Below are 12,959 nucleotides of genomic sequence, written 5' to 3' on the forward strand. Positions count from 1 at the left end.
AAAAAAAAAAAAAACCACCTTTTGCTTTTGTTTATTTTCTCTATTGTGTTTCTGTTCTCTAGTAATTTCCACTATATCCCTTATTTCCTTCTTTATATTTTCTTTAGGTTTAGTTTTTTTATTCCCCCCACCCCTTTAAGACAGGGTCTCACTGTGTCACCCAGCCTGGAGCACAGTGGTGCAAATATAGCTCACTGCAGCCTTGAATTCCTGGGCTCTAATGATCCTCCCAAGTAGCTTGGACTACAAGTGTACCACCATACCTGGCTGATTTTTTTTTTTTTTTTTGTGGAGACAGGGTCTCACTATATTGCCCAGGCTGGTCTCGAACTCCTGGGCTGAAAAAAAATCTCCCACCTTATCCTCCCAGAGTGCTGTATGAGCCATCACACCCAGCCTTTTAAAATTTTATTTACGTATTTATTTTTTTAAGAGACAGAGCCACAGAGTCTTGCTCTGTTGTCCAGGCTGGAGTGCAGTGGTGTGATCATAGCTCACTACGTATGTGAACTTTTGGTATCAAGGGATCCTCCTGCCCCAGCCTCCTAAGTAGCTGGGACTACAGGCTTGTGCCACCAAACCCAGCTAATTTTTTTAAATTTTAATTTTTAGTAGAGACAAGGGCTCACTATGTTGCCCAGGCTGATCTTGAACTTCTTTTTCCAGTGTCTTATATGGAAGATTAGGTTACTGATTTGAGATTTATTGTTTATTGTAGGCATTTACATTTATAAATGTATCTCTAAGCACTGCTTTAGCTGTATCCGTAAGATTTGGTATGTTGTTTCTTTATTTTTATTCATCTCAAAATATTCCTAATTTTTTTGTATGATTCTTTTTTTCCTTTGACCCATAGGTTATTTAGCAGTGTGTTACTTTCCACATACTTGTGAATTTCCATATTTCTCTCTTATTTATTTCTAATTTCACTCCATTCTGATTAGAAAATACACTTTGTATAATTTTAATCCTTCCAACTTTATTGAGGCTTGTTTTACAGCTTAGCATATGGTTTATTCTGGAGAATGTTCCATGGGCACTTAAGAAGAAAGTATAGGCTGGGCGCGGTGGCTCAAGCCTGTAATCCCAGCACTTTGGGAGGCCGAGACGGGCGGATCACGAGGTCAGGAGTTCGAGACCATCCTGGCTAACACGGTGAAACCCCGTCTCTACTAAAAAATACAAAAAGCTAGCCGGGCGAGGTGGCGGGCGCCTGTAGTCCCAGCTACTCGGGAGACTGAGGCAGGAGAATGGCCTGAACCCGGGAGGCAGAGCTTGCAGTGAGCTGAGATCCGGCCACTGCACTCCAGCCAGGGTGACAGAGTGAGACTCCGTCTCAAAAAAAAAAAAAAAAAAAAAAAAAGAAGAAAGTATATTCTGCCCTTCGTAAGACTCTTTCTGTTTTTAAAATTTCTTATGGGAGTAACTTGTTTCTGACAAACTCTGCTTCGGATAACAGTTATAAATTGTGGACAGCATATAAAAGGCTACTCTCTGAAGGCAGTGGAGAGTGGCTGATAGGCAGAAACTAGAGTCAATCCTTGGAAGAAAAGGATGACACTCTTTTTTTAAAAAAATGATTTTTCCCTTAAAGCATGCCCCAGTTATTATCACGCATAGTGACTGGAACTTAGAAAGAAACCCACAGTCTTACTGACTTGAGGAATCAGAGAATAGAGTTTAAAGTGACCTTAGCAGTCAGAAAGTGAAGGGAAATATACCAGAAAGGAGAGAGCCACAGAGAAAGAGAGAGTTCCAAGTTCTGCATATAAACTCTGCTCAAATTTCTGAATAAACCCTGAACTACACACGTGTAGGTTAGACTCCAGGCAGCTCAGCTAAGGCTAAAATAACTGCTGATGCCTATCACAGGAGAGATCCAGTTTGGATTTTGAGGTCAGCCAAGTTGACTTCCCGTTGAAATAGGAAATCAACATTCTTTAGAGAAGCATAACAATCTGTACTCCCTACACCATGCTACTGACATTGTCCAGGATATATTCCAAAATGATTAGATATTAAAATAAACAGAACAACAGGAAAATGTTTTCCAAGATAAACTGGAAAATGCTACTCATGAGAAAAAGCAATTGTTGGAGAATATCCCTGAGATAACTCAGATTGGTTTTGGAATTAGCAGGAAGGATTTAAAGCAACTATTATAACTGTGATCAACACATGTAAAGGAAAATATTTCTAATATACAGATAGAAAATCTTGGCAGAGATCTAGAAAGTATGTGTGGATGAGAGAAGGAGAGAATAAAACCAAATGGTCATTCTACACCTAAAAAATACAAAATCTGAAATAAAAATGTCACTAGACGGACTTAAAGTAAAATGTAAGTGACAGCAGAAAGAGGCAGTGATTTTCAATATAGATCAATTTAAAAGTATCCAATGTGAAGAACAGAGAGAAAAACATAAAAATAAAATGGACCTGTGTGAAAATACCAAAAGGTATAACTTAACAAGTTTATGGTTTCATCTAGAAGGGGAGGAGAGAGAAATGAGGCAGAATAGTTTTTAAAGAAATCATTACTGAAAAATTTCCAAGTGTTGGTGAAAGATGTTAAAGAATAGATTTAAAAAACCAAAAACTCAGTGAACCCCAAATAGGATAAATGCAAAGAAAACCACACTTAGTACATCATGTTCAAACTGCTGACAATCAAAGGTAAAGAAAAAAATACTGAAAGCAGCCAAGAGCAAAACAACACATTACACTCAATGGAATGAAGATGCAAATAATGGCTGATTTTTCATCAGTTATGACCAGGAGACAATAGAACAACATCTTTTAGGTATAGAATGAAATGTTCTTACTTGAAAAAATTTAAAAGTTGGCAATTCTGCTTCAACCTCATAATATACTTATGAAAATATACAAGTCTATAAAAGTCTAGCAATCCAAGGAGGAAAGATTGCTTGAGGCCAGGAATTTGGGATCAGCCTGGGCAACATAGTGAAACCTCATCTCTACAAAAAAATGAAAAAAGTATGTGGGCCTGGTGAGGTGTGAGCTTGTAGTCCCAGCTACTCAGGAGGCTGAGGTGGGAGGATGACTGATTGAACCCAGGAGCTGGAGGCTATAGTAAGCTATGATCATGCCACTGCACTCCAGCCTGGGTGACAGAGCAAGGCTCTGTCTCTAATTAAAAAACAAACAAAAAAAAGTCCAATGACCAGTGGTTAACATTGGTCTAGATCAATAATCTTATAGTTGAAGAAATTGATTTCACAGATGCAAGTTAAGTGATTTGTCCAGGGTAACATAAGAGTTATTCTTAGAACCCTCATCTCCTGACTCCCAATCCACTGTTATTTACAGATAGGAAAACCTGGATCCGAATTAGGATCTCATGTTTAAAAGAAAAAATTCTCAAGAGCAAACCCTGACCTTGCAACTGTCCTTCATGTTTTGAGTATCACCAGCACAAATCTTGTCCTCCTTGATGACTGGCTCCAGTGCTGGCATGAAGATACCGATGGGGCTGTAGAGTTGTTCGCAAGCCTGGAGGTCAATAATGGGTACTTCTGCTTCCTGAAGGGTAGAATGGTAATCACTATCTGTGGAGGAAGACAGGAACAAAAGATTAAAGCAACCTGGAAAAGTGCAGGGGCAGCACTCAGTCATGATGTGCAGAAGTCTCTGAATGGGAATCCAAAAGCAGCTTACAATCCCTTTCCAATCATATTTGCTTATGGTTGGATCTTTTGGTACACTTAAATCTAAAACTCAGTAATTCTAAATTATTTCTGCTGCTTTGAGGTTTTTTTTAAATTGAGTCATTGTTCTACATAACAAGTACTGCTGACAAATTCTGATTGAGTAAAGGTGTGAGTATTCTAAAGGATTCTAAAACTTGTTCCTTTCCCTTTTTTTTTTTTTTTTTTTTTTTTTTTTTTTTTGAAGAGGGATTTTGCTTAGTCGGCCTGGCCGGAGGTCAACTGCCCTTTTTTTGCTTGTAGATCAGTTCCTGTCTTGTCTCTACTCCAACTTGGGAAAGAGTTGACACAAAACTTTAAAAACAGTTAAAAAACACTAGACTGTCTCCAAACTTTAAATCAGGCTTGTTAACCTCTGTTTGAGAGAGGTAGTTATGTGTTTAAATTCTTAGTATCTGCTCTTCCAGCTATAGCTAGACTCTGCAAGATGTAAGAGTAAATAACATAAAAATATAAATGTCAAAAAAGATATTTTATTTAAAAACGTATAGATAATATCACTAGATTGATCGGTTTTGTTGAAAAATATTTGCCATGGTAAGGATATGCCTAGAATAGGAATGTTCTGGAGTACAAAAGGGTGACATATAAAACAACCCTTCTGTCTGCCCATTCTCACCTGAACTTTCCTTAACTTTTCCCCATCCGGTCACCCAACAAAAGGCTGGAATTGCCAACTGCTTTGTGATATTGGGCAAGCAAATAGGCAGGATGGCAGAAGTGAAGGTGACTTGAGAGGACAGTTTCAACAAGGCAACGTCTGCTGTTGTATCTTGGTGCTTGGGATGGATGACGATTTTGGACACGTAGTACTTCACACCTTTACTTGAGTCACCTACTTTAATTGATCCCAGCCACACGGTATATGAAAAAGTAGTCCAGGTCCTACAGAGAAAAGAAAGGAGGCCTGCTTATGGCCTGCAGCTGGGTCAGAACAAGCTGCCTATATGTAGCACTAAGTATCTAGTCAAGAAAGGAGGGTAGCCAACTGAGAATTAACCATGGTACTTCCAACCTCAACTAGGGTTGATTTGTCTCCTTCTCTCCTCTCTTTCTCTCTCCCCGTCCTTCCCTGACCACTCTTTCTGTGGTCTCTTCCTAGAGGTTTGTGGCTTGTTTTGTCCTGTATTTTCTCTCCGGTTCTCTCATTTACCTCTCCCATTCTCCATGGTTTCAACTATCACCTGTATGCCTAATAGACATTGCTGTTTATTGTCCATACTGATTCCTGTTCTGAGCACTAGACCTTCATTTCTGAATAAAATTTTAAAGCAAAATGTAACCACAGTTAATACATATACACAGTTAAATAGTGTATTTATTTGTATGTAGTTTGATAAGATGTACAAAATAAATAAATAAATAATGAATAACAAGTTATCTGCCCCACCACCCTCAGTTCAAACTATTTAGAGGCAATGACTTTCAACTCTTTTAGCTGTTAGTAATTTTCAAGTGTTTTCAAGAAACCCTATGTATACCTGTTTCTTGATTTTTCTTTTTCAGTTTTAGAATCCTGAGTTCCTAGTGTAGAAGGTGAGGATTGAGCTTTCTTACACATCGCTTTCTACCCCCCACCTCCGACTTCCATTCCACCCATCCTCCTAGCCAGTGTTATCATAACTTTTTGTTAGATCATTAATGTGTTTGTTCTTGTGACTATGTAAACATTATTCACTACTGGATCCTATTGGGTGATTACATTTCTTGTAAAACCTTTTGCTTCTCCTGGAGTTGGTAAGTGGGCTCACTTTGGTTTTTTGTTTTTATCTTTATACCCATCAACAGTCTCATTCCCCAGGCTCTCTACCAGAAGTGTAAATCTCCTCTCATTTTGTTCAAACTTGTCAGGCATTCTATCAATACTATCTTTTTTGGAGCCCTCTGCCTTCTTGTTCTAATCCGGGCTGCTACACAGCCATCATCTTGGCACTTTCTTTATCCTTTATGACTTTCTTAGGGATTCTCTTCTGTGTTTCATTCCCCTTTTGTCTGGATTCTGTGTTTTCCTGTTTTTCCCCTTTATTTTGGTGGAACAGATTCTCCTATGACTTCTTGAGAAAATGTGTATGAGAGGTAACATTTTTGCTGCTTTGTATATTTGAAAATGTTTTACTTCTATCCCACATTTGATTGATAGTTTGCATATGGGTAGAATTCTAAGTTGGAAATAATTTTCTTTTAGCATTTTGAAGTTATTACTCTATTTTCTTTGAGTTTTTTTGAAAACTTAATTTTTTTTTTTTTAGAGACAGGGTCTCACTCTGTCACCCAGGCTGGAATGTGTGGCGCAATCATAGCTCACTGCAGCCTTGAACTCCAGGGCTCAAGTGATCCTTCCACCTCAACCTCATGAGTAACTGGGATTACAGGTGCAAGCCACCACACCTGGCTTATTTTATTTGAACTTTCAGTGTTGTTATTGAAGAGTCCTGGAATTTTAATTTCTGTATGTATTAGTTATCAATTGTTGCATAACAAGTTATCATAAAGCTTAGTGGCTTAAAACAACAAATATTTATCTCATAGTTTTTATGGGTCAGGAATCAGGTGTGACTTAGTTGAGTACCATTGACTCAAGGTCTCTCATGTGGCTGCAGTCAAGGTGAGCTGCAATCATCTTATTGGGGCGATCTGGGTCCAAAGTCACTTATGTTGTAGGCTTTGGGTCTTCTCACTGTTGACTAGAGGTGTGGGTTCCACATGGGCCTCTCCACAGGGACACTCACCACATGACAAGTTGCTTATCTCACAGCAGTGGCTCTTAGAGCTCAGATTGTGTTTATGACCCCAAAAAACTTAGGACAGAAATCTCCTGAGTGGTATTTAGAAGGTGATTTGGCAAAAAATAAGAAAAGTCTTTAATATAGTGCCTGTCTCCAACTTTCCTTTTTCTACTTCTATGCCCTGTCTCTAGATGTTCCGGGTTTGATAGTCTGACATGACTTGGGTTTCCTTCCGCCCTACCTATCTTACCACTTCCATTTGTCAGTTGGTTCATCCATGAAGTGTTGCAAATATTCACTGACAACCTGTCTGTGTGCTAGCTGCCAGCTAGAACTCACGGTTGTATGCAGTGTGCTGCTGTCAGTATCCACCTCTCACTGACAAGGGAACCTCCACAGATAAAGTTGTGGTCCAAGTGTAGGCTGACCTGCCAAGGCCAGCGCCCTGCAGCAGCATCCTGGCCACCTACAATGCGGCTTGAGTATACAGGTCGCCCGCACACTACAGAAAGAGAAGAAAGGGAAATGTGGAAACCTAGGAGTCCTTTTTCTCTGGCCCCACCTTATCATCATTCCCAAACTCCCATCTATTCCTAGGGCCTGAACCCTCCCTAGACACCATACTCTATCCTATTCTGGTTCCACACCCAGCAGTCTTAGGCTTAAAATGGAGACCACTCACCTGATTGCAGCTCTTTCTTTTTGGGAAAAGAGCATGAGCAAGACCCTAAGGAATAAATAGGGTATCATTAATACATAATAACACATCTAATATCTAGATTCACTGAACAGAGAACCTTCCTTTATATTTAAATTTTCCAGATTGGTGTTAAAGGCCAAAATTTTCAAATGGCTTCTACCTATTAGTGGGAACCTTCACAAACATATTTAGCTGCCTTTAGCAGCATACATGAAACACAATTTAACTTAAAATTTATTATTGTTTTTTAAACCAGGGATAGTGACTCATGCCTGTAATCCTGGTGCTTTGGGAGGATGATGTGGGAGAAGTGCTTGAGGCCAGGAGTTTATGACCAGCCTGGGTAACATAGTGAAACCAGGTCTCTAAAAAAAATTGAAAAAAAAAGATTTCCACATTTCCCTCTCTCTGCTTTCTCCAGTGTGCTGGTGACCTGTATACTCAAGCCGTGTTGTAGGTGGCCAGGATGCTGCTGCAGGGCGCTGGCCTTGGCAGGTCAGCCTACACTTGGACCACAGCTTTATCTGTGGAGGTTCCCTCATCGGTGAGAAGTGGACACTGACAGCAGCACACTGCATACAACCGTGAGCTCTAGCTGGTATCTAGCACACAACAGTTTCTCAGTGAATATTTGCATGACTACATAAATGAACCACCAGACAAATGAAAGTGGTAAGATTGACTGGGCGCCGTGGCTCACACCTATAATCCCAGCACTTTGGGAGACTGAGGCGGGTGGATTGCTGAAGTCTAGGAGTTCAAAACCAGCCTGGGCAACATGGCCAAACACTGTCTCTACAAAAAATATAAAGAATTAGCCTGGTGTGATGGTGTATGCCTGTAGTCCCAGCTACTTGGGAGGCTGAAGCAGGAGGATTGCTTGTGCCCGGGAGGTGGAGGATGCAGTGAGTTGGAATCATGCCACTGCACTCCAGTCTGGGCGAGAGAGCAAGACCCTGTCTGAAAAAAAAGGAAAAAATGGTGGTGAGATAGGCAGGGCAGAAGGAAACCCTAGGTCACATTGGACTCTCAAACTAGGAATGACCAGAGACAGGGCATAGAAGTAGAAAAAGAAATGTTGGAGACAGGTGCTGTATTAGAGACTTTTCTTATATTTCGCAAATCACTTCCTAAATACCAGTCAGGCTTTTTTTTTTGTCTTCAGCTCTTTTGGGCCACAAACACAACAGGTGTGGTCGCAAGCCTGTAGTCCCAGCCATTAGGGAGGCTGAGGTGAGAGGATTGCTTGAACCCAGGAGTTTGAGGTTGCAGTGGGCTATGATTGTGCCACTGCACTCTAGCCTGGGTGACAGAATGAGATTCTGTCTCTTAAAAAAAATATATATGCTCTATGAAGATTCAAATTTAACTTTTACTTGATTCAAAGTCACCATCAGGAATATGAAGTGTGTTAGTTTATAAATACAATGATGCCCTCAGATGCAGTTGAGGTTTGCAAGCTGTTTACTTTTGTGCTATTTGGTTTAACTGAATTGGCATTTTGCAGTATTCGTGTATCTTTCTTCTTTGCTACCTGTCTTTTGCTCTCTCAACATACCCTTTTTGTTTTTTGTTTTTTGAGGGGACAGGGTCTTACTCTGTCGCCCAGGCTGGAGTGCAGTGGCGCTATCTTGGCTTACTGCAGCCTCCACTTGCCAGGCTCAAGCACTTCTCCTGTCTCAGCCTCTTGAGTAGCTGGGACTACAGGTGCCCGCCACCACGCCCCGGTAATTTTTGTATTTTTTTGTAGAGATGGGGTTTCGACATGTTGCCTAGGCTGGTCTTGAACTCCTGATCTCAGGTGATCTGCCCACCTTGGCCTCCCAAAGGCCTGGGATTACAGGCATGAGCCACTGTGCCTGGCCAGTATACCCTTCTTTTAAATCCGTGTGGACCAGAAAAATAAATGAACAAGCGTATACCTGAAATCATTGAACTGTGCTCTTCCAGTTCCCTCTGCTTGAGATGCTCTTTTCCTGGATCCTCTTAGCTAATTTACTTATCTCCTTCGGTTCTGCTCAAATGACTTCTTAGTGAGGCCTTCTTTACCCTTCTAAAGATTGCAACACTCCTGCCCCTGTACTTCAGATGCCCCTGTCCTTTCATAGTACTTATTACCTTCTAACATGCCTTATAATTTATACATTTAATATGTGCATTGATTAGTCCCACGAAGATAGGGATCGTGTGTGTGTGCGCGTGTGTGTGTGTGTACTGCTATTTCCAATCAGGAGCGTTGGAACGGTGCTGGGTATATAGTAGCCTCTCAGGACCTTCTCAGGCCATACTACTCATAAGTAACATCCCATGGGTGAAGTGTCATATTGTTGTATATGATGTCTTCGTGAGTAAAAATCCTCTGCGTCTTCCTTCCCAACCCCACCCTGGCACTCACCTGAGATCCCCAGCAGAAGGAGCAGCCTGAAGGCACAGCCAGCAGGGCCCATGTCTCTGCCCTCAGAGCCAGCGCTTCTTGCTTCCTGGACTCAGGCTCCCAGGAAGAGGCCAGTGGGGAGCCGCCAGAACTAGTTTCTCCTCCTAAACGGATTCCTCTGCTTCACCTCCTCCTCTCCTTTGGTCTTCACCCTCTGCCAGATCCTGAAGGGACCAGACTTCAGAAGTGCAACTGCAGGACCCAGGGGAGGAACTGGGGTCTGCGGCGCCCCCTGCTGTCCCGGAGGAACTGGGGTGTGCGGCGCCCCCTGCTGTCTGGGGTTTCTGCCTGTGGTGTTGAGGAGTGGCTGCTTGAGGGCACTGGAAGGAACAGGACCCCGTCTCTAGCAAGGAGATAGAAGGTGGACACGATTGTCTAAGAACAAGAAATGGAAAAGAGGAAATGAACCCAGTATCTGGTGAATTTTTCTGCATTTTTTTGTTTGTTTGTTTTCATTTCTGTTATAGTGTTAGCTGCACTGCAAGTCAGGTTTCCTAGGAAATAGACTCTAAGACAGAGATTTGTGTGCAGGAAATTTATTTTAGAGTGGTCTCAGGATCAGCACCTCTTGGGTGGGTAGTAGGATTGGTTAGAGGGAGAGTTGAACTGTGATGCATTTGCAACAGAGGCCTCAGCCTATCTCACAAGTTTCTCTGAAGCTGAGGTGGCCCTTAGAGATTTTCTGTACTGAGCTAAGAAGGATGGGCTCTTAGAAGTCTGCATAATTGGATGCAGGCCACCTCCTAGGAGGTGGCATTACCTTGGGTGAGGTGGCTCTGTTGGCAGTTCTTGGGATAGGACTTATCTGTGAACTGTCAGCAGCCAACACTCCTAGCTGCTAGGGGAATGAATGCTTCAGTTATAAAGGGTGGTCTGGGTGGTACACCACAACATCTGCCTCAGAAATCTTCACTGTGCCTTTTGCTTTCTGTGCCAATTGTTTATAGGGTGCTAAGTCTGTAGAGGCAGAATTCAATGAACTATTAAAACGTTACTGCTGTCTTGCAACTTAAAATATTGGGATGCTTGAAAGAAACATTAAATAGTTTAAAAGTAATAAGCCGGGCGTGGTGGCTCGTACCTGTAATCCCAGCACTTTGGGAGGCCGAGGCGGGTGGATCACCTGAGGTCAGGAGTTTGAGACCATCCTGGCCTGGCGAAATCCCATCTCTACTAAAATTACAAAAATTAGCTGGGCGTGGTGGTGCACACCTGTAGTCCTAGCTGCTTGGAAGGCTGAGGCAGGAGAATTGCTTGAACCTGGGAGGCGGAGGTTGCAGTGAGCCAAGATGGCGCTACTGCACTCCAGCGTGGTGACAGAGCAAGATTCCATCTCAAAAAAAAAAAAAAAATTAAAAGTAAAAAAATAATAACAGTAATAGAGGTGGTTGGGTGTGGTAGCTCACGCCTGTTATCCTAGCACTTTGAAAGGCTGTGCTGGGAGGATCCCTTGAGGCCAGGAGTTTGAGATCAGCCTGGGCAATACCTGTGTCTACAGAAATTTAAAAATTAGCCTGTGTGGTGACGTATACCTGAAGTCCCCAGCTACTCGGGAGGCCGAGGCAGGAGGATCACTTGAACTCAGTAGTTCAAGGCTACAAGAGCTATGATTGTACCCCTGTGCTCCAGCTTGGGTGACAGAAAGAACCTGTCTCAAATAATAATGGAAGACCAGAAAATGTAGCTATTTTGGTAAGAACTATTCAGTTAGGCCACTGAGGCTCACTTAAGCTAGCTTAAATCAAGAGGAGATTATTTTAAAGCTATTGTTTTGAACTGAATTATGTCTCCTCAAACATGTATCTTGAAGTCCTAACTGTATTCCCATACCTCAGAGTGTGACAATATTTGGAGATAAGGTCTTTAAAGAGGTAATTATATTAAAAAAGAGGTCATTAGGTTGGGTTCTAATCTGATATGAGTGATGTCCTTCGAAGAGGAAATGTCATATATGTTACATGTACAGAGGGAGAAGACAGCTATTTACAAGCCTAGGATGCCTGAAACAAATCCTTCCCTCATGGCCCTCAGAAAGAACCAGTCATGCTGATACCTTGATCTTGGACTTCCATGCTTCAGAACTGTGAGAAATTAAATTTCTGTTGGTTAAGTTCATCTAGTCTGTGGTACTTTGTTACAGCAGCCCTAGCAAACTTATGTAGATGTCTATGGAACAATAAGAACAGGATAACAAGGACACCTGGAGCTGCTATAGGACAACCCTGAAGACCAGAGCTGAAAGGAGCTCTGGATTCTTGATAGCTTAAGAGCTCATAGCAGGATCTTCTCTCTGGTTCTCTGCTATTAATATGGCTCAACCACATTCCGTGTCGTTTCTTTCTGTCCTACTATAAACTGCTCAAGTTATTCCCTGTTTTCAGTTCAGACTCCCAAGACGTCTTATTTGGTACAGATTATCTTTTTTAACTAGGCTGTAGGTTCATGGCCATGGATTAACTGTCCTTGGGGTAAGTACCCTTATATGGGAAGGTGAGAAGATGGAGATGCAGAAATATGGCCAGCTTAGCAGCAGGTGCTATTGTGGCAGGGCAGATGCCAGGTTTGCTATATCTCAGTAAAGTAGCTTAAAGATGTTTACCTCTTTAAATAGATTTTAAAAGATTTTAGAAGTGAACACATGAAAAAAAATATTTTCATTTGCTTTTTTAAGCAAACCCTGCCACACCATGAATTTTTACCAAATGTATGTTTTTCAGATTCACTTGTTTTCATTTGTGTCTGCTTGATTGGGATGAAAATCTCCTACTACTGTTACATTTGTGATAGTTTCTGTATACATTTTTAATGGTTCTTGTTTTGTATATCCAATTTTTTTTATTTTTTATTTTTTTGGTTTATGTATTTGCTCTAGTTTTCTGCCACTAACTGTGATTTTTTCATTATATAATGACTGTTAGTATTTTTCACCTTAATTTTTTCTGAAATTAACATTACAACCAGCAGTTTTCTCCAGCTCATTTCATTGAAGAAAAAGATTTCTTATTCATAGCACAACCATCTATGTGAGTATTCCAATTAATTTATGGTATTCACAGACAATTTTAGCTGTTGGGTTAACTCAAGTATAGTTTTTTCAAAAAGGCAGACATCAGTTTGAGATTTGCCTTGTGATCATGTTTAGAGTAAAGGTAGCTTATTATTCATTTTGCAGAGACCTGAAAGCTTTGGACAGATCTTTCTGTTGACTTACCACAGGAGCAAAAATCTTGACCGGACAGTCCTTTCCCTCTGAGGATTTTGTGGTTGTCCCAGGTCTTTGGACTTCTTTTTTTTTTTTGGAGATGGAGTCTTGCTCTGTTGCCCAGGCTGGAGTGCAGTGGCCTAATCTCGGCTCACTGCAACCTCCCCGT

The 12,959-nt window shown here is 41.4% G+C and overlaps 1 protein-coding gene across 1 annotated transcript in view; it reads right to left on the minus strand.

The window, feature by feature from the left end:
- Positions 1 to 9,601, minus strand: part of PRSS48 (protease, serine, 48) — a 16,270-nt gene extending 6,669 nt beyond the window's left edge. Inside the window, exons 1-4 of the mRNA XM_011956506.1 lie at positions 9,550 to 9,601; positions 6,794 to 6,956; positions 4,348 to 4,613; positions 3,400 to 3,569 (exon numbers count right to left, since the gene is read on the minus strand). Of these exons, the coding sequence (XP_011811896.1) occupies positions 3,400 to 3,569; positions 4,348 to 4,613; positions 6,794 to 6,956; positions 9,550 to 9,601 (651 nt within the window). The remainder of the gene's footprint in view (positions 1 to 3,399; positions 3,570 to 4,347; positions 4,614 to 6,793; positions 6,957 to 9,549) is intronic.
- Between the last annotated feature and the right edge of the window lie 3,358 nt (positions 9,602 to 12,959).

This window comes from Colobus angolensis, unplaced genomic scaffold (genome assembly GCF_000951035.1).
Source record: "Colobus angolensis palliatus isolate OR3802 unplaced genomic scaffold, Cang.pa_1.0 Scaffold111, whole genome shotgun sequence".
Classification (NCBI taxonomy): domain Eukaryota; kingdom Metazoa; phylum Chordata; class Mammalia; order Primates; family Cercopithecidae; genus Colobus; species Colobus angolensis.